The sequence below is a fragment of the Podarcis cretensis genome (assembly GCF_951804945.1).
Source record: "Podarcis cretensis genome assembly, chromosome: 16".
In the NCBI taxonomy this organism is placed as follows: Eukaryota; Metazoa; Chordata; class Lepidosauria; order Squamata; family Lacertidae; genus Podarcis; species Podarcis cretensis.
Window position 1 is genome coordinate 12,950,262 of NC_137186.1, and position 20,183 is coordinate 12,970,444.

General features: G+C 47.2%; 2 protein-coding genes across 2 annotated transcripts in view; both read left to right on the forward strand.

Moving 5' to 3' along the window:
- Positions 1-3,247, forward strand: part of TRMT112 (tRNA methyltransferase activator subunit 11-2) — a 31,960-nt gene extending 28,713 nt beyond the window's left edge. The window contains exon 5 of the mRNA XM_079958541.1: positions 3,237-3,247. The gene's annotated coding sequence lies outside the window, so the exon portion shown is untranslated. The remainder of the gene's footprint in view (positions 1-3,236) is intronic.
- A 1,626-nt stretch (positions 3,248-4,873) lies between these two features.
- Positions 4,874-20,171, forward strand: LOC307205627 (transforming growth factor beta-2 proprotein-like). Its single transcript, XM_079958261.1, has 7 exons — positions 4,874-5,671; positions 7,330-7,493; positions 7,996-8,128; positions 10,272-10,382; positions 10,488-10,653; positions 14,329-14,482; positions 17,721-20,171. The coding sequence occupies exons 1-7, from the start codon at positions 5,320-5,322 to the stop codon at positions 17,877-17,879; spliced, it is 1,239 nt and encodes a 412-aa protein (XP_079814387.1). The 5' UTR covers positions 4,874-5,319; the 3' UTR covers positions 17,880-20,171.
- Positions 20,172-20,183: the final 12 nt, after the last annotated feature.

A 20,183-nucleotide genomic window follows, 5' to 3' on the forward strand; every position in this document is an offset into this window, starting at 1 on the left:
GAAAAGACAGGAAAAAACTGGTCCTAAACCTCCACTGCCTTGCGGGATAGCTTAGGGAGAAGAAAAGACTAAGGAGTGGAGTCCCTAAGGTAGTTGGATGGTGTATAATAATAATAATAATAATAATAATAATAATAATAATAATAACAACAATAATTTATTTATACCCCGCCCTTCCCGGTTCAGAAAAAACCAGGCTCAGGGCAGCTAACAACAAATTTAAAACATTTAATTGTAAAAGCAACATAAAATACAGTATAAAAACATGAATAACAATAAAATTCAAAGTTCAGGAATCAATTTGGGGTAAATCCATCTAATAAGCATTAGACAGTCACCAGGGCTAGCTGGCTGAATTAGTCCTACTTGGGCCAGTGAGGAGGCCAGGGGAGAATTAGCTGTGGGGTCTCAGAGCGGATAGGGGAGGGGGAGGGAAGAGAAGGGAAATAAAAGATGAGGCTGAATTCAAATTAAAGGCCAGGCAGAATAGCTCTGTCTTACAGGCCCGACGGAAGGAGGTTAAATTCTGAAGGGCCCTAGTCTCCTGGGACAGAGCATTCCACCAGGTCGGAGCCATCACTGAGGAGGCCCTGGCCCTGGTGGAGGATAGTCTGACTTCCTTAGGGCCCGGGACTTCTAAACTATGGTTATTCATGGACCTTAAGGTCCTCTGTGGGGCAGACCAAGAGAGGCTCCTTTCGGCAATTCCTGCAACCAAGCTGGTGCCAAACATATTGTCCTGCCTTCCTTTGGACCACGTCAGGGAGGCCGAGAGGAGAGTCTTGTCGTCTGGGCAGCCCATGACCTCTATACCCACTGCCCAGTCTTGTGCCCCAGGGAAGTCACTTCAGTGCTGCTAATGCAGTGATTTGACTTCACCCACGGAGGTGCACTCCATTGTCTCCCAAGGCAGACAGATGCCAACTACAACAATAAAGGTAAAGGTAAAGGTACCCCTGCCCGTACGGGCCAGTCTTGACAGACTCTGGGGTTGTGCGCCCATCTCACTTAAGAGGCCAGGGGCCAGCGCTGTCCAGAGACACTTCCGGGTCACGTGGCCAGCGTGACATCGCTGCTCTGGCGAGCCAGAGCCGCACACGGAACGCCGTTTACCTTCCCGCTGGTAAGCGGTCCCTATTTATCTACTTGCACCCGGAGGTGCTTTCGAACTGCTAGGTTGGCAGGCGCTGGGACCGAGTAGCGGGAGCGCACCCCGCCGCAGGGATTCGAACCGCCGACCTTTCAATCGGCAAGCCCTAGGCGCTGAGGCTTTAACCCACAGCGCCACCTGCGCCCCAACTACAACAATAGTTTGTTTCTATTATCTGGAATTTTGCAATGTTGCTTTTAAGCTGCCTTCAATCCCAACATGGGAGAAAAGTGAGATACAAATACATTAAAATAATAATAAAATTGCTAGAATTTTGTTGCCTGAGCCTGCAAAAAAAAAAAGTGTGTGCAGGGGTATCATTGTGAACCTGGAAAGCCCCAGTGGGCGTGTGGTGATCTGGTCTGGGAAAACTGACCAGCCCTACAGCACATAGTTCCTGGATAGGTGCTGCTAGCCCAGAGGGTTGAGGGAGGTCACATGGCTCAGAGGACTTTCAACTTTACCCCTCAGCTTTCTTCCTAACCAGCTCATTCAGTCCAGGAGAGCCCCAATGGTGCTCTCTGTTGGTGGTGGGGAGAACTGTAGCTCAGCGACAGAGAACAGGCTTTGCAAGCAGAAGCTCCCAGGTTTGATGCCTGGCATCTCTAGCTAAGAAAGCAATCAGGGAACAGGTGATGGGACACATCTGTGCCAGGAGATGCCAGACAGCTGTTCATAATTGGAAATAATGCAGGGCTCCTCTGGCCGGACCTGTCTGTTGAGCACTCATCCTGATTTACTTGCACAAAGCTCATGCAGAGGTTAGATTTTGATTGCAGCAACACCATATACAGTGGTACCTCGGGTTAAGTACTTAATTCGTTCCAGAGGTCCATTCTTAACCTGAAACTGTTCTTAACCTGAAGCACCACTTTATCTAATGGGGCCTCCTGCTGCCACTGCGCTGCTGCTGCACGATTTCTGTTCTCATCCTGAAGCAAAGTTCTTAACCCGAGGTACTATTTCTGAGTTAGCGGAGTCTGTAACCTGAAGCGTATGTAACCTGAGGTACCACTGTACTTAAAGTACATGGGCTCCCCCTGAAAAATTCTTAGGAACTGCAGTTTGTTAAGGGTGCTAGGAATTGTAGCTCTGTAATAGATAAACTGTGGTTCCCAGGATTATTTGCAGGAAGCCAAGTGCTTTAAATGTAAGGTATGGATGTGAACTATATCTTAATTGTTGGCAGGTTATACAGTAATGAGCAGCCATCATCCTAGATTCATCCTGATTTTTGTGGGTAGGTGGGTGGGGTGTTTACATGTCTTCCCATAAATCAATTATTTATTCTGCACTTTTCAGTGTATTTCCCCATCATTTTCCTAACCACAAAAAGTCATTAAAAGAAGAAGAAGATTTGTTACACTGGGGCAACAGAGTGCTTTAGCCCCTTTTAATAGCACAAATCTAGATTTCCAATGTGCTTGGGTCGGTGCCTGAACTGATTTAGCGAAGGACAGGAAAAACTATGCAGCTCCATGACTGTAAGAATTGCTGCCCAAGTTTGTTTTTTGTTTCCTCCCTCTCTACCCCACATGGGGATACCGGTAACTGCATTTGAGGGCAACCATCCTTTTGCCCTCAGTCACATCGCTGGCACCCCTGGCATCGCATCTGTGTCAGTTACTGGTGAATGAACTCTCCACTTAGACACTCTAAAAGAGAAAAGAAAAGGTGGAGGCGGCAGGAGCGCTCAGCTTCTATGATAATTAAGCTGCTGACAGGAAAATGAAGCAGAGGCCAAGCGTTGCTCAGGGCCTGGCAGTGGGATAGAAGGCCAAGCATAGGTTGGCATGGGGCACTTGTTCTGCCTGCTGCTAATGGCTTGGCTTGCCCCTATTAGCGCAGGAGCCAGCTCCCCGATCAATCTTTTCCAGCAGACGCAGAAGCATCATCAGCGATCGATACGGGCCTAACAGCTGAGTGGCTGTTAGGTGTGCCCAGCACTGATCTTGCATGCGGCCCAGCCTATGGAAAATCCAGAGTATTGTTGGTACTCAAGCTGTGCTATCACAAAAACTCTGCTGGCTCAAAGCACAGGCCCATCGCATTCTGGATCGCCCACAGGTCAGGGAACATCCTCCAGGTCAGTGGAGGCAGTGGTAGGGTGGAAGGCAGGGATGCTGGCAGTAGGTGGCGCCACAGCAAAAGACTGGTGGAGGTAGAGTCAACGATGGGCAGAGCCAGCTAAGTCTGGTGTTTTCCCCATCAACACTGAGACTAAGGAGGAGGCTGACAGCCAGTGCCACATGCTCGACTTGTCAAGTAAGGGAGGTAGGCAGGTGAAGAATGACTGAAGGCAGGCAGAGCTTGGTAGGGCAGTGCCACACCTCCCCTAAAGGACCAGCCTCCACTGCTGCCCATTGGCCATGCTGGGTGGGACTGATGGGAGCTGGAGGCTGACAACAACTGGAGTTTTCCCATCTCTGCAGCTGTTGGCTCAGAGGTACAGCTTGTAACTGCTAGAAACTGGACGTTCAATGTATTGATCCCAGTCCTGTGGAACTCCTTCCCGACTGAGATTAGGCAGGCCCCCTACTCGTTGAACTTCAAGCACATGGCAAATACAGTGGTACCTCGGGTTAAGTACTTAATTCGTTCCGGAGGTCCGTTCTTAACCTGAAACTGTTCTTAACCTGAAGCACCACTTTAGCTAATGGGGCCTCCTGCTGCTGCCACGCCGCCGGAGCACGATTTCTGTTCTCATCCTGAAGCAAAGTTATTAACCTGAGGTACTATTTCTGAATTAGCGGAGTCTGTAACCTGAAGCGTCTGTAACCTGAAGCGTCTGTAACCCGAGGTACCACTGTACTTTCTTATTCCAGCAGGCACTTTAAGGTAGTATTAGGGTTTAGCTTAAGGTTTAAGATGAGTTTTGTTTTCTGAGTGGCTTTTTTTTTAATGCTGCTGAGAAATGCTTATATTTCTGTAGTACAATAAATAAACAAATGCCTCCCCAAAAACTTTTGCAGGTGCAAAACGTATTGGAAGAAGGATTGTGTCTAACTTCCCCGATACTATCGTGAGCACAAATCATCATGAATACACAATAAAAAGGATGTCTGGAGGGGCTCCCAGAGAAAAGAGAGGCGTCTGTGTTTTGTAGGTGAGTGACAGAGTCAAAAATTCATTTGTAAGCTATGTTTGCTACCAGAACCCTTGACAGGTTCTTCCTCACTCTCTCATGCCACTCCCTTTCAGTAAGAAACTGCTCTTTCATGCAATTTACTAGCAAACCATCTCGCCTTTCTTGAGAAACAGTGGAGTGCATGTGTGCGGGGTGTGTGCCTAGATCAAGTGAGATCAATATCCAAGCCATTTTAAATTGGTTGGACATGGATAGGTAGATTTTTAATCTATATATATTGTGTGTGATGTTTCCCCCCAAAAATAAATGCCCAGCAATTTCCCCATTGCCCCAAACAGCTGAAGCTCCTGACTCAAAGCAAAAGAAAAGGTGATTTGAAACTTTGGCCTACGTTCCAATAATCTGGAAGGTGAAAAGGAGCCACCTCAACACCAGGGAGGCTTAAGATGCAGCGGGAGAGGCCGGGAAGAGGTGCGTCTGGGCAGGGTGCACGGTCCAGACCTCTTTGCGAGGCTCCGGGGCCCTTCTCGATCAATGCTGGCTCTGTGGAGCGAAAGCATGTGGCAGGAAGGGGGTGGAGGATGTGTGGGAAGGATTGGGAGGGTGTTGGAGGGTGGGAGACAGCTTGTCTCTGAGTGGCTCTCCCAGTTTCCTGAGGCGATGGAGGGAGAGAGCACCGAGCAACTCCTGGCTGTTTTCAGCTGCTTCTAGCCCAGCAGAAAGGGCTGAGGCGAGAGAGATGGAGACGGAGGCGCACAAATACGACGACGGCGCAGAGGAGAAGGTGGCCTGGTTCACCCGCTGCATGTGACTACAACCAGCTTTGCACCAGCCCTTGGGCTCCTGCAAGACTTGTGGGCTTGTCGGGAGAAATTCAGAAGCTCCCCAGCCCCTTCAGGAAGAAGACCAAGACTTACTGTTTCATCATCAAGCTGCGACCAACCCCACCGGGACGGGCGGCTGGCTTTCTGCGTTGTCCAGAAGAACTGGCAGACTTGAGGCGGGCTAGGTTGCCAGCCTAGAGCAGCCGTTTGTCGCCCCCTCTTATTTTGGCTTTTGTGGAACCTGGCACTCTCCAAACATGCTTTTCCTGGTGCTTCTGGCCATGCCATTGGTGACGGGCCCCAGTGGCACAGCCATGGCACTCTCTACCTGCCAGACCTTGGACTTGGAGGTAGCCCGGGCCCGGAGGGTCCAGGCCGTGCGAGGCCAAATCCTCAGCAAGCTGCAGCTGGCAACACCTCCCGAGGAAGAGGAAGGGGTGCCCGAACAACCGCCCCCCGAGGTGATGTTGCTGTACAACAGCACGCGGGAGCTGACGCGGGAGTGGGCGGCCTGCGGCGGACGGAGCGCCAGTAGCAGCAGCGAGGAAGAGGAGTACTACGCCAAGGAAGTACGGCGGGTGGACATGCTGCCCGCCGGGCACACTGACAGTAAGGGGCGTGAAAAAGGGGTGTGGGATGGCTGAGCCTTGGAGTGGCCAACATGGCCCTGGGTCAAAGCTCAGAGTGTGGGGAGGATGAATACATTATGATGGCAAGAGCAACCATGACTGGGGAGAGGTCTGTCGGGAGGGTGAGATGATACGTACGCTCCCAGTACGTTTCCGAGCACAATTCAAAGTGTTGGTGTTGACCTTTAAAGCCCTAAATGGCCTCGGCCTAGTATACCTGAAGGAGTGTCTCCACCCCCATCGTTCTGCCCGGACGTTGAGGTCCAGCGCCGAGGGCCTTCTGGCGGTTCCCTCATTGCGAGAAGCAAAGCTACAGGGAACCAGGCAGAGGGCCTTCTCGGTAGTGGCGCCTGCCCTGTGGAACGCCCTCCCATCAGATGTCAAAGAGAAAAACAACTACCTGACATTCAGAAGACATCTTAAGGGAAGTTCAGGGAAGTTTTTAATGTGTGACATCTTAGTTTATTTTTTGTCTTTGTGGAAGCCGCCCAGAGTGGCTGGGGAAACCCAGCCAGATGGGCGGGATACAAATAGATTATTATTATTATTATTATTATTATTATTATTATTATTATTATACCTAAATGGAGCCTCCATGTCCAGAGGAAGTGTACCAGAAGCTACTCCTCTTCTGCCCTCCTTGTGGTATCTGGTTGGCCACAGAGAGGAAATAAGGGCCAGGTGGGCCATTGGTGCAATCACAGGAATTTAGGAAACCATCTTTTTATACTGAGTCAAAACTTTGGTCCATGTAGCTCAGGACTGTCTGCACTGATTGGCAGTGGCTCTCCAGGGTTTCAGGCAGGGGACACTCACAGCCCTGACTGGAGATGCCAGAATTTGAACCTGGGACCTTCTGCATGCAAAGCAGATGCTCTCCCACTGAGCCACGGCCTCCCCCTCCCCAGGACTCTTAGAGGTTCTTGGAAGGCAATGAGGAAAAATGCTAAGGACCCACCCACAGGTGCCTATTCTCTACTTAGTGACCGCATTTGTTTGTGTGAATGGGCTGTGGCTGATGGACTATCAATGGCTTCATATCACCGTTCAATCACATTAGGCCATTGCCCTGTGCATGGTTATCACAAGACAGCGAGGTAGCTCAGATAATGCAGAGGGTTGTTTGTTGACATTTAAACCAGTGGTTCAAAAATGTTTTTCCTCTGGGCCACACTTTCAGAATAAAAATTTGCTCGCGCCACACCAAATGTTTTATCGATAAGAAATATGTTGGAGAACAAAAAGAACTAGTAGACTCCATTTGAGTGGCATGACTCGAATTGATTTGTTTTTTGCGCATACATTTCAATAACCCCAAAGTTTGACAGTCAGTGGTACAGATGTTGTAAAGGTGTTGTGATCTGTCGTGGAACAACCCCATTGAAGAAGACAGAAGTGGTTACTCAGACACCATTGCTGGTTGCGAAGGAGGAGCCCATGACAGGCTTCAGGGCTCCCAAAGTGTAGGTCTGCCACTGTCTATTAGGGATACTTTCGTTGCAGTTCCTGCATCGCAGGGGGTTGGACTTGGGATCCTTCTACGAGTCTATGAAAATAGGTTAAAAGAGCAGTGGTAATTTTCTTACCTTCTTCCTCTGATGATACTGTCAACTTCTTTGTTCTCCTCCCTCTCCGCAGACTCCATTGCTAGCACCCAAGCCAGCCCCTTCTTTCGCCTTCTGCGTTTCGACGTCTCGGGCGCCGAGCGCAACCTCAGCAGCCTCGTTCAGGCTGAGCTGCGCATCTACAGGGTCCCAAACCCCCGAGCGCGTGTGGTGGAGCAACGCGTGGAGTTGTATCAGGTCAGAGCCCTAAAGTGCCTGAGAGAGGGACAAATCCGTTGCTGACAGCTTCTTTTGGGTTCTCATTTTCTCAGCCTTCAGTACAGTTCTTTGTATTGCAATTTTGTGAATACCTCTCTAATAGACACCGTTTTCGTATGCAGTTTTGACTAGTGCACACATTTTTAATTGCAATTACTCGTAGTAGAAGGCATTTTTGTATGCTAGGTTTTTTTTCCACTGATGTATGCATTTGCATTCCCCCTAAAATATACATCCCCCCCATACACTTTTGGTTGGCTGGAGAACTACACTGAAAAATTCAAAGATGTGCAAATTTCAAAGGATCAGTGTGTTACAATTCGTGTATTGGTTTGAGAAGCACAAATCTGGTTGTTTCTCCATAAAATGCCAACAAAATGGTTGCTTCCTCTAGTTTAAAATTTTATAAGCTGCCTTGGGGACAGTATGATGAAAAGCAGGGTGTAACATTTTAATGGAACAAAATTAAAAACCTCCCCAGGTGATACGGGCAAGAGAGCCTTCAGGACCAACCCAGCGTTACGTAGAAAGCCGAACATTTCACCCAACTGATAGGGCTGAGTGGGTGTCCTTTGATGTCACAGACACCATCAGCCAGTGGCTGGATAAAAGAGGTGAGAGCCCCTCTCTTCCTAAACCTATTTGTATGGAGGGAAGATTCTTCACTTGGAAAGTATTCAGAGTTTTATCTAACCTCAGTCCCACACAGAGCAGACCCCACTGAAATTAATGAACTTAGGGGCATTATTTTCAATAGGTCTCCTCCCAGCAGGACTTACTTGGATACAACCCATTATTATTATTATTATTATTATTATTATTATTATTATTATTATTTTGAGGGAGGGGGGAGGTTACTATCTGCCTGGCATTTTCCCAGCCCACCCCCATTTCCCCAACATCTGTTAGTGGTCAACTGCAGCCTCCATTGTTCTGCCCGGACACTGAGGTCCAGCGCCGAGCGCTTTCTGGTGATTCCCTCGCTGCGAGAAGCCAAGTTACAGGGAACCAGGCAGAGGGCCTTCTTGGTAGTGGCACCCGCCTTGTGGAACACCCTCCCACCAGATGTCAAAGAGAAAAACAACTACCAGACTTCTAGAAGACATCTGAAGGCATCCCTCTTAGAATCATAGAATCATAGAGTTGGAAGAGACCACAAGGGCCATCGAGTCCAACCCCCTGCCAAGCAGGAAACACCATCAGAGCACTCCTGACATATGGTTGTCAAGCCTCTGCTTAAAGACCTCCAAAGAAGGAGACTCCACCACACTCCTTGGCAGCAAATTCCACTGTCAAACAGCTCTTACTGTCAGGAAGTTCTTCCTAATGTTTAGGTGGAATCCTCATTCTTGTAGCTTGGAACCATTGCTCCGTGTCCGCTTCTCTGGAGCAGCAGAAAACAACCTTTCTCCCTCCTCTATGTGACATCCTTTTATATATTTGAACATGGCTATCATATCACCCCTTAACCTCCTCTTCTCCAGGCTAAACATGCCCAGCTCCCTTAGCCGTTCCTCATAAGGCATCGTTTCCAGGCCTTTGACCATTTTGGTTGCCCTCCTCTGGACACGTTCCAGTCTTTAGGGAAGCTTTTAAAGTTTAATAGGTTATTGTATTTTAGTGTTCTGTTGGAAGCCGCCCAGAGTGGCTGGGGAAACCCAGCCAGATGGGCGAGGTATAAATAATAAATTATTATTATTATTATTATTATTATTATTATTATTATTATTATTATTTCTGGCCTTTCTTCACTCCTACCCAAGCCGTCATCACACCAACCTGCTGCAACAGAGTTGGGGATGCCTCTACTACGTCTAGGCACACCCTCTCCTTTTCCAACTCATCTCAGCTGAGAAGCGTCCTGTTCCTTTAGCAGCCTTGAACCATCTCCCCAGCCCTATATAAGCCCTGTCATTGTTTGTGCTGGTTGGGGCTGATAGAAACAGGAATTGGAGGGCCAAAGGTTCTCCATCTCTAGCCAGTGGAGGTTGGTCCATTAGGGCACATTGGGCACTGCCATGGGAGCAGCCAGGATTTTCTTTGGGGGTGGGGAGGACTTTTGTTAGGGAGGGCAGAACCAATGTGATTGGTCAGTTGGTTAAGTATTTCTATTGTTTTACTTGCTCTGGGGAGAGGCAGCTGCCCCCCTGCTCCCCCTTGGCTACGCCCATGGGCACTGCCCCACCAGCATTGGCCTGCCCCTCAGTCAGTCCTCACCTGCCTGCCTTCTTATTTGCAACCAGCTTCCTCCTCCTCAGCCTCAGTGTTGCCCTTTGAGGAATTCAGCAGGGAGGAGGAAGATGGGACAATAAGTTGGCCCTGCCGATTATAGATTCTGGCGCCACCTACTGCCGGGTTCCCAGCTTTTTAGCCTACCAGTCCCAATGGGCATCAGCCACCACTGTCTGTGGCATATAGGATTGCCATCTCATATGGTGTATGTGTGTGTGTGTGTGTGTGTGTCTGTGTGTGTGTGTGTGTGTGCGTGTGCATGTGTGCACGCACGCACGCACGCACACGCGCTGACCTTGAACCTGTGCCTTTTAACATCAGCCAGGCACAGAGAAAATGTTTCCTGGAATCAAGATGAAGGGATGGGGAAAAGCATAACTCGCTTGATTTCTGCAGTGTGAGCCAGACTGCTGTTAAAAGGCACACAGAAGTAGCAGGGTCAACATAATTTGCTTCTGTGCTTTATGATGGCGAGATCCAAATTCTCCATTTTAATTCTCCTCCTCTCTGCATCTTCTTCCCCAGAGAGAAACCTGGGCTTCAAGTTGGGAGTGCATTGCCCCTGCTGCACTTACGTCCCTGCTGGAAACACGATTAACCCCAACCACAGTGAGGAGCTGGAGGCTCGGTTTGCAGGTATGGACCTAGGCAGGGACACCAGGGTGGGGTGGGGATTTCAGCACCACCCTCTCTCCACCCCTGGATTTGTGAGTCACGCAGCTCCTTCCTATACACACGCAGGCCTGGATGACGATCTTATCAAGGAAGCCTGGAAAGGGCGTGCAAGGCCTATAGATCTCAGCGGCAAAGCTCCGCACCTGATCCTCACTCTGCTGCCCCCCCACCGGTTGGAGTCCCCACCCAAGGGACGGCGTCGGAGGTCAGCCAACTCTCCCAGCTGTGCCAGGTGAGGAAGCAAAGCTCTTCAGAGATATCAACATTGTGTTGGGCCCTTAAACATCCTATCAGTTGGGTGTGTGTTTTGTGGTTTGGGAGACCAGAAGTGCCACTGGTCTCAATGAACCGTGGACGACTCTATCAATTCATTGTCAATACAGCATGGATTTCTCCCAATATATATACAGGCTCTTTTTTTGCATATTATGTTCACGAATATATACAGTTTAATGCACATTTCCCCTGGTAGATGCATTTTTTTTGTATACAGTAGAATGTCTGGCTGGAGCATTGCACCATGAAATTCAGAGATGTTCCAGTTTTGAAGGATAACACATACAGTGGTACCTCAGGTTACATATGCTTCAGGTTACATATGCTTCAGGTTACAGACTCCGCTCACCCAGAAATAGTGCTTCAGGTTAAGAACTTTGCTTCAGGATGAGAACAGAAATCGTGCTCTGGTGGTGCGGCAGCAGCAGGAGGCCCCATTAGCTAAAGTGGTGCTTCAGGTTAAGAACAGTTTCAGGTTAAGTATGGACCTCCAGAACGAATTAAGTACTTAATCCGAGGTACCACTGTATTGTTTCAGAAAGTGCAAATTAGGAAGTATTAAAATGCAGAACTTCATCTTAAGTCTCTGCATTGCTTCTGCAAACCATCCTAAACTGCTCTCCTCCTTGGATGGGCAACTTGTTCCTCATCACCATCTCAATGATCATTAGCTGTGATTCCTGCATCGCAGGGGGTTGGACTAGATAACCCTTGGGGATCCCTTCCAACTCCACAAACCTATGATTCTGTCTCATCCTAATACCCTGAGCTTTTCCGGCCTGCTGCTATGTTCAGGTGCCATTCAATCACATACCAGCACATTCTGGCTGTGCAATTAAAGCCGACCTAGAGCTCTTGCACAACAAACCCACCTCCCCCGCCACCAATTCAACTTTTTACTATGCGGGAAATGATGGGAAAGTGTGCATACTGGAAAAGGCGGAACTCACACAGGCTTGGTGCAATGTCGCCCAACTTCCTTGCAAACAAATCAGAATGAATGCTCAATAAATAGCATTCTTCCCCACAAACTTTGTGCAAACAAATCAGGATGGAGTGCTCAATAAACTGGCCATCTGGAAGCGACCCTTGTTTCAAGGAGTTCCGCAGACTGCTGGGGAAGGGAGGGAGGAAGGTATTGGTTGAATGACCTTAGCGATTGATTGATTGATGGTGCACAGTCCGTATACCCTTTTACATTTTGTTGGTTTTTCCTTATGCAGCCTATCTCCACTCTTCAATGAGAGTGATCATGCTGGGTATAACAGCCCATCCAGTGCTTTTTAAGGGAACTTCTGGATGTCAGAAACTGAACATAGTGATCACCCCCATCTCCCGTCAGTCCCCATTTTCTGGCAGGCAGAATGATCCCAGCTGTGAACACAGAGACTGTATGTCTTCCTGAAGTGACTCAGTGGCAGAAAAAAAAAAACCCTTTAGTGGTTACTCTTGATCTTCTTGTGGCCCTTCCCTCCTTTAGCAAACACCCATCTAGCCCTAAAAGGCAACCTAAGAGAAAATAAAATTTAAAATATATTTATATACATACATAAAATGAAATCTAACAACACCTCTTTTCACCTGTTTCAATGCCTCTTCGTTAAGCGCCAGACATGGGTTTGCCTCCAACTAAGTCGTACCTGCAGTAGGGAATGGGTGCATCTGTCAGTTTCACTTCCTCTCAGCTTCTCATTTTTCCAATTTTAAGTTTGGTTCTCTCACAATTCCACACCAGTTCATGCATTTTTTTTTCTTGTAACGTGCACATTTGTAAGAAGCTTTGCCTAATATACACATTTTTGCAAAGCATTGTCCCTGATATAATGCCTTTTTGTATGTTGCGTTGACTATTATATGCATTTATATGCACACTTTATCTACATTTGTTTACACATTAAAAGGCATTGCAAAAGTTGGAGAAGTGTGACTTTCAAAGGATGGCTCTGTTTCATAGAATCAACACAGAGTTGGAAGGTACCATGGGGGTCATCTAGTCCAACCCCTACAATGCAGGAATCTTTTGCAGCCCAGAGTGGCTGAGGCAACCCAGTCAGATGGGCAGGGTACAAATAATACAAATTAAGAATACAAATTCAGAGTCCCATGGCTTGCAAATTGCTTTGAAAAGTGTAAGCTTGCCTTTAAACTCTTCCCCATCCATAACTCAAAGTAGACCCTTTGAAATTGACAATTTAGTAATGATCCTTGATTTTAATAAGTCTGCACTGTGTTAAGACTGAACTGCATAAAATCCATGGAGTCAACATTTATATGTTTTAAAAATTTCTACCCCACATTTCTAACAAAAGCAAAGCACCTCTAAGGATACGCAGAGTGCCCTCTCTATAATTGAGTAGATACAACCCTATCCCAAAGGGGGACAAGGGATAAGGTTCTCCTATCAATACAGCGTATTGATAAAGCCATGGTTTTCCGTATAGTTAAAGCTGTGGTTTTCCCAGTAGTGATGTATGGAAGTGAGAGCTGGACCATAAAGAAGGCTGATCGCTGAAGAATTGATGCTTTTGAATTATGGTGCTGGAGGAGACTCTTGAGAGTCCCATGGACTGCAAGAAGATCAAACGTATCCATTCTTAAGGAAATCAGCCCTGAGTGCTCACTGGAAGGACAGATCCTGAAGTTGAGGCTCCAATACTTTGAGAAGAGAAGACTCCCTGGAAAAGACCCTGATGTTGGGAAAGATGGAGGGCACAAGGAGAAAGGGACGACAGAGGACGAGGTGGTTGGACAGTGTTCTCGAAGCTAGAAACAAGAGTCTGACCAAACTGCGGGAGGCAGTGGAAGACAGGAGTGCCTGGCGTGCTCTGGTCCATGGGGTCACAAGGAGTCGGACACGACTAAACGACTAAACAACAACAATCAATACAGCCTGAGGGAGGGTTGTCGTCGTCCTCAACCCACAGAGCTTGAACACTTCATTGTTCTGCAAGGGCGGTTTTTGATAAAGATGCAATCTTTGGGCACTGTATTTGCTGCTTCTTTTGCTTTCATTGGATTTCTAGTGCTGCCTACTTCCTCCCACCCCCACGCCCAAGCCACTGCTGCGTCCTGTGGCCATGAGTTCCATTGGTTTACACTGGGAAACCTTTTCCAGCCGAAGGGCCCAATGCCAGCGGTGGGTGGGGCCAGAGGCAAAAGATGGGCGGAGCAACGGATGTAAATTTTGCCTGTGTACAGTAGGTAACTTTCCACACCCACCCATGCAAGCACACCCCTTTTCAGGCAAGCAAAAGTATTATCGGAGTTCACAGACACATTCTAGCTAGGCAAAAATATTTCGGTCGTGAAGATGGGCCAGGGAGGGGTGTGGCTTGGAGGGACTTATGAGGGCCAGACAGGGAAGTGCCCCCACTCCTGGTTTACTTGGTATATGGACCCCATCTTTTTGATTCCTTCCGTCCACTCGCACTCACCCCCCCAATTAATATTTTAATGTTTCAATATTTTAATGTTGTATTTTAATCTTGTTTTTAAGTTGTATTCATTCAACTTGTTTTTATTATTGCTTGTTAGCCGCCCTGAGCCCGGCCTTGGCTGGGGTATAAATAAAAATTATTATTATTATTATTATTATTATTATTATTATTATTAATTCTTCATCTTGCTCCAGGAGTACAGACCAGGGCTGTTGCCTGCGCACCCTGTATATTGATTTCCGCAAGGATCTGAAGTGGAAGTGGATCCACCAGCCGAAAGGCTACAAGGCAAATTTCTGCGCAGGGAGCTGCCGTTACGTATGGAGCATGGACACGCAGTACAACATGGTGAGAGGGCCACACAAAAGGGCAGGTGGTGGGTGTCCCTCCCCGAACCCCCAGCCTGTAGACAACCCCAATTCTATTATTCTACCCCTGGGATCTCCAATTCCACCACCCTTTGTGCTCACATAGAACCTCATGGAGTGGGAGAAAGAATATTTGTTATTAATTCAACGGTGATAGTCAACTAATTTTTACTCAGAGTAGGCCCCTGGACCTAACCTAAGTTATCCATAGTTATTAATTTTAATGGATCTATCCTGAGTTACAATATTTTATTTATTACAATATTTTATTTTATTTTATTCAGATTTATATGCCACCCTTAATCATAAGATCGCAGGGAGGTTCACAGAATAAAATACAGGATAAAAAGTAGTCATACCTTGGAAGTTGAACAGAATCCATTCTGGAAGTCCGTTTGACATCCAAAATGTTCAGAAACCAAAGTGCGGCTTCTGATTGGCTGCAGGAAGCTCCTGCAGCCAACCAGAAGCTATGGAAGCCACACCAGACATTTGGGTTCCGAAAATTGTTCGAAAACCGGAACACTCACTTCCAAGTTTTGATCGTTTGAGAGCCGAATTGTTTGGGAGCCAAGGCATTTGGGATCTAAAGTACGACTGTAACTAATTAAAGCAAAAGAATAACTACGCATTAAAAGGCTGCAGAATATTAATCAGCCCAAGGCCTGGTTGTTTTTGCCTGGTGCCTAAAAATATGTAAGCAAGGAACCAGGCGAACCTCCCTGGGGAGAGAATTCAACGAACAGGGAGTCACTACAGAGAAGGCCCATTCTTATGTTGCCACCCTCTAGACCTCATGTGGAGGCGGTACACAAAGTAGGGCTTCAGATGATGAACACAGAGTCTGGGACAGTCTATATGAGGAGAGGTGGTCCTTTCGGTATTATGGTCCCAAGCCATTTAAGGCTTTATAGGTCAAAACCAGCACTTTGAATTGGGCCCAGAAGCTAACTGGCAGTCAGTGCAGTCAGGCCAGAAGCTCAGTGGAGACCTGCAAGAAAATATGCTCCTATTCCAGGATACTCCATTCCATTCCATCCCTACCCTCCTCACAGTTTACTTTTCCAAACATGGGCCCTTTCAGACTGTCTCTATTTTTGGGTGGGATGTAGTCACATACCGGATGTCACACTCCAGGGAGCCCTTGTTTCTGAAATACCAGCTTCTCTCCAAAGTACCTCACTAGCACAGACAGGGTTGCTGGTGTAGTGTAGCCCAAACAAACCGAGGTCAAACACAGGGAATCCAGAAGGTCAAGCCAGGATCTAGAAGCCAGGTCAAGAAACAGTCCAAGGGCAATAGCACAGGGTAGTCCACAAGGTACAGCACAGCAAGGAGGAATAAGCAGAGTCAGGAGTGAGGAACCAGAGACCTGTGTTTTTTCCAGCAAGTGGAAGGTTCAAGAAGGAAGCCTTATACTATCTGGTCTCCTAAACCACATTCTAACCACAGCTGCTGGCAGTGAAGGAGTGTAGGGATTGTTTACTCATGAGTAGAGACATAGAATCTTAGAACTGTAGAGGTGGAAGGGACCCCAAGGGTCATCTAGTTCAACCCCCTGTGATGCAGGAATCCCTTACTCACAAGTAGACCCCTTACTCACAAGTAGCCTGCTGACTCTGGGTCCATAGGTGTATACTGTACCATTGCTCTTCGGCCTGGATCTGAAGTTTCTGGTGTTGGCACCCTTAAGGACCAGACTCCACCTCCTCCTCTGACCTTTCCCGTGGTTCTTCCTCAGGTATCAGCCCAGAGGAGGACCCCTCTAGGGGATCCTTGGCATAGGACTCAGCTTCTCAAGGTCCATGGCCTGTGGGGTGTCCGGTTTGACCTCTGAGGTCTCCACGCCTGGCACCCGGTCAGGGCTAGACATAATACTGGCAAGAATTCAGTTTGTACAGTTATTGTTGACTGGAAGCAACAAACCTACTTCCCCAAAAAGATTGGACTTTTTGCGACAAGGGAAGTGCATTAGAAAGTGTGGGACAAACACTGTTATCCAACCTCCTTGTGAATAAATCAGAGTCAATGCTCAATAAATAGCTGACATCATCTCCAAGCAAATCAGGATGAATGTTCAATAAACAGGTCATCTGGAAGCACCAGGTCTATTGAGCATGCTTGGGCTATTTCTTTTTGGGGGGTGGCAGTACCCCATTTGCTTTTTTTATTCTTTTTTGTACTTTTGAGCTTCTTAAGGTTCCCCTGAGTATATTACTACTTTTTTCTGGCTTCTTAATTGTTCCTTTTGGGCCCGGTCCATCATTTAAGTTCACTGTTAGACAGAGAGCTATAACACATGGTGGCCCTATATAATGTCATGTGCTACATAAGGGGTGGGTAACCTGTAGGTAGATAGTGACATGGGGGAAATTTGATTTAGGTTGCCACATCTATCAAATTCGCACTTTCTGAAAAAGATGAGAACTGCGCTTCTCCTAATTTTGTGATTCAGATCTCCAGCCAATGTTTACAAAAATGCCTACAAAATGAATATATTAGTGAAAATAACATGCAAAAACGAGTTATATTAGAGGAAATTGTTTGCAAAATTTGCACACTAATCAATTGCATGCAAAATAGCACACAAAAATGTGTTTATTAGGAGAAATTCGCACTAAGATGCTGATGAGTTTTTCCATCACCCTCTCTAACCATTGGCCCTGCTGAATGGGAATGATGGGAGTTGGAGTCCAACAACACTTGGAGGGCCATTTCATTTTTCCAAAACTATGTTCAGTTCCCCACATTTTCCACATGAGTTTGCAAATTCTTTTTTGCGAAAGAAATCCTCACGAAAATTCGCCAGCAATTCAGTTTGAATTTCTCTGAAAACACACAAGTTTGTATGCTCTTTCCTCCTAAAATATAATGCATTCCTGTACTGCATGTTAGTTTTTGTAATATGTGCTTTTTTTTAATGCACACTCCCCCGCCAATGTACACATTACTTGGCTGGGGAACTGCACTGAGTTTTGGTTGGCATGTTGTTGTTTTTTAAAAGAAGTGTGAATTTGGTAGATTCACCTTTAAATGTAAACTGAATCCAGTTTGCCCCAATCCAATCACTAGACAGGAGTTCAAGGCATCTGGGCAGCAAGGAAGAAAGCATGTCATCTTTAAAGAGGAGACCTCAGGGTGGTTCTGGGTTAGGGACAGAACTAGAGAAGAAGGCATGTAACTTAACGGCTTCTCTCTTCAATCCCAATATCACGCAGGTGCTCCCCTTGTACAACAAGCTGAACCCCGAGGCCTCGGCTGCCCCATGCTGCGTCCCCCATGAACTGGAACCCTTGACTATCCTCTACTACGTTGGCCGCTTGCCCAAAGTACAACAACTCAGCAACATGGTTGTGAAATCCTGCCGCTGCCGCTGAGTGTGTGTGTGTGAGGGGGGCAGGAGCCGGTTTCATGGATGGTGGGAACTGGGCTAACTGGAGTAAAGGGACATCCCTTCTCATCCCTATCAGTCTGTCTGTCCCAAGGCTACTGGGAAAAGGATTCTCAACCTGACATTATTCCATCCCCACCCACCCCGCCAGTACAAGGCTCCAGCAGTTTTCTTATGCCCCAGCTCCCAGGGAAGAGTCACTTTCTCCTTCTGTGGCTCCACTCATCAGCAAAAGACTCTTCCCTCTTTCCCAGTTCAGTTCACAAATCAGTTTGGTTCACAGATAAGTACCTTGCCCTTGCTTTTCTCCCAGATACTTTGAAAGGGATTGGTGGGATCTCTCTTCTATAGTGTCCTTGAGCTAATTCCTATCCGTACAAACTCAGCACTTAATTTTTTCAAAAGAAAAATATGTGATTGAAGCTGGTCCGGATATCTAGCATCCTAGCCTCCCTGAGGGTGGTTACTTGGTGGTATAAGATTGGCTCTCGGTGCATGCTCAGAGGCACTCTCCCCTTTAGGATTCTTTGACATATTCCAAGTGTGCAGGCCTTGTGTAAACTTTTGGATAATGGACTTGGCTCAGGTCAAGCCTGAGATCCATCTAACCTGGGATCTACCAAAGCTAGTCTTCAGTTTTCTTGGGAGGAAATCCCCCAAGTACTTGGATGCTAGCCACACACACACACACACACACACACACTCAAAACCAAGCCCCTGCTGAAGGCTTGGCTCAGTGGTAATGAGTGCAAACACAGGGCAGAGAGGCATGCAGAGAGGCAGGTTGACAGACAAAGGATCTCTTGATCAGGAAAGAGGAATATAGAGCGGTAGGATAAACAAGGCTGTGTGCTTAAGTGTTGTATGAAGGGGGGGAAGGAGGGAGAGATAGGAAGGGAGGCAGACAGAGCGGGCTGGTGGGGGTGCTCAGCTCGGCTGCAGGTAAATATTTGAGAGCAGAGCTTCGTGGTTTCGGAGCTGTGTGTAAACACAACACAGATGGAAACGCAGAGCCCTCCTAGCATCTCCCTGCCCTAATGCTGAAAGTACTTATTCACACCATGACAGCGCATAGTTTAAAACTATAGCATCTGCTCCCAAAAGAAGTAGTGATGGTCACCAATTTGGATAGCTTTAAATTCAGAGAGGGTAATAAGACTATCAGTGGATACCGACCACGATGGCTATGCTCTCCTTCCACAGTTGGAAGTTGGATGCCTCTGAATCCCCATTGCGGCGAACCTCGAGTGGGGAGAGCTGCCAGCTTGCTTGTGGGCTTCCCACCAGGACACCTGGCTACTGGGAGTACAGGATGCTGCACTAGATCTGCCTTGCATTGATCCAGCAGAACTGCACAAGACCACAAGTGGTTGTACTGAACTGAGGTCGCATGCTCAGAGATCCCAACGTTTTTCCCAACCTTGGTTTTTGCAAAAACCCAGCCTAAGGAGAATTATAGAAACAGGGAAGGAGTTTTTGGAAATGGAGTTTTTCTTGCCCTAAATAACTTTTCTGCCCCCATTATCTGCCCACACCCTCAGTGGTCAGTTAGCTTTCCATGGCTACTAAGCACACTTAGTCCTTGCTGAGCTGTTTGGGAGAGTGTTCCCTGCCCCCACACTTTCAGGTTTTCTGTCCCTTTAGATTGTTTGTACTCTGACAAATTTTGGGGTCCCCCCAAGCCTGCTGCTCCTGCTCCCTTCCCTTATGTGGGGGTGGTGCTGTTTTGGGTACCTAAGCGCCATTCCCTGCCGGAACATTGGAAATAGAAGGATTGATGATAAATAGAACACTATCCATACATAGGCCCAAAAGCTTCAAAGTGTTGGGTTTTTAATTTTTTAAAGGGTCCAATTTGTCCAAAGTAGCAATAATTAATCTTGTTGGGCTAATTATTGTGGGAAACAACACTGTAGTCTTGTCCTGAACTGCTTGAAATCTATGGTGTATACACAGCCGGACAACAACAGCTGAATTCTGCACCCAATTCCATATTCTCTTCCCCTCCTTATTTATTTTTAACTGCCTCTGCTCATTTTTTAATTTTTGTAATCCTAGTTAGCTTGCCTGTACCAAATCACTGCTTAATGATTGTGATCAGTTTCCAAATAATATCTGCATTCATTAAGTTACTGTAAGCAGCTCTGTGAAGGCTTATGTGAAAAAACATGGACATAAAATATGCAAATTGAATCTAATGCCGCACTCTCACAGACTCGCAGCATACACGCTGGTCCTGTGCCCTCCTCTGCTGCCCCAGCCCACAGGGGGGTGGGGAAAAACCACAGGA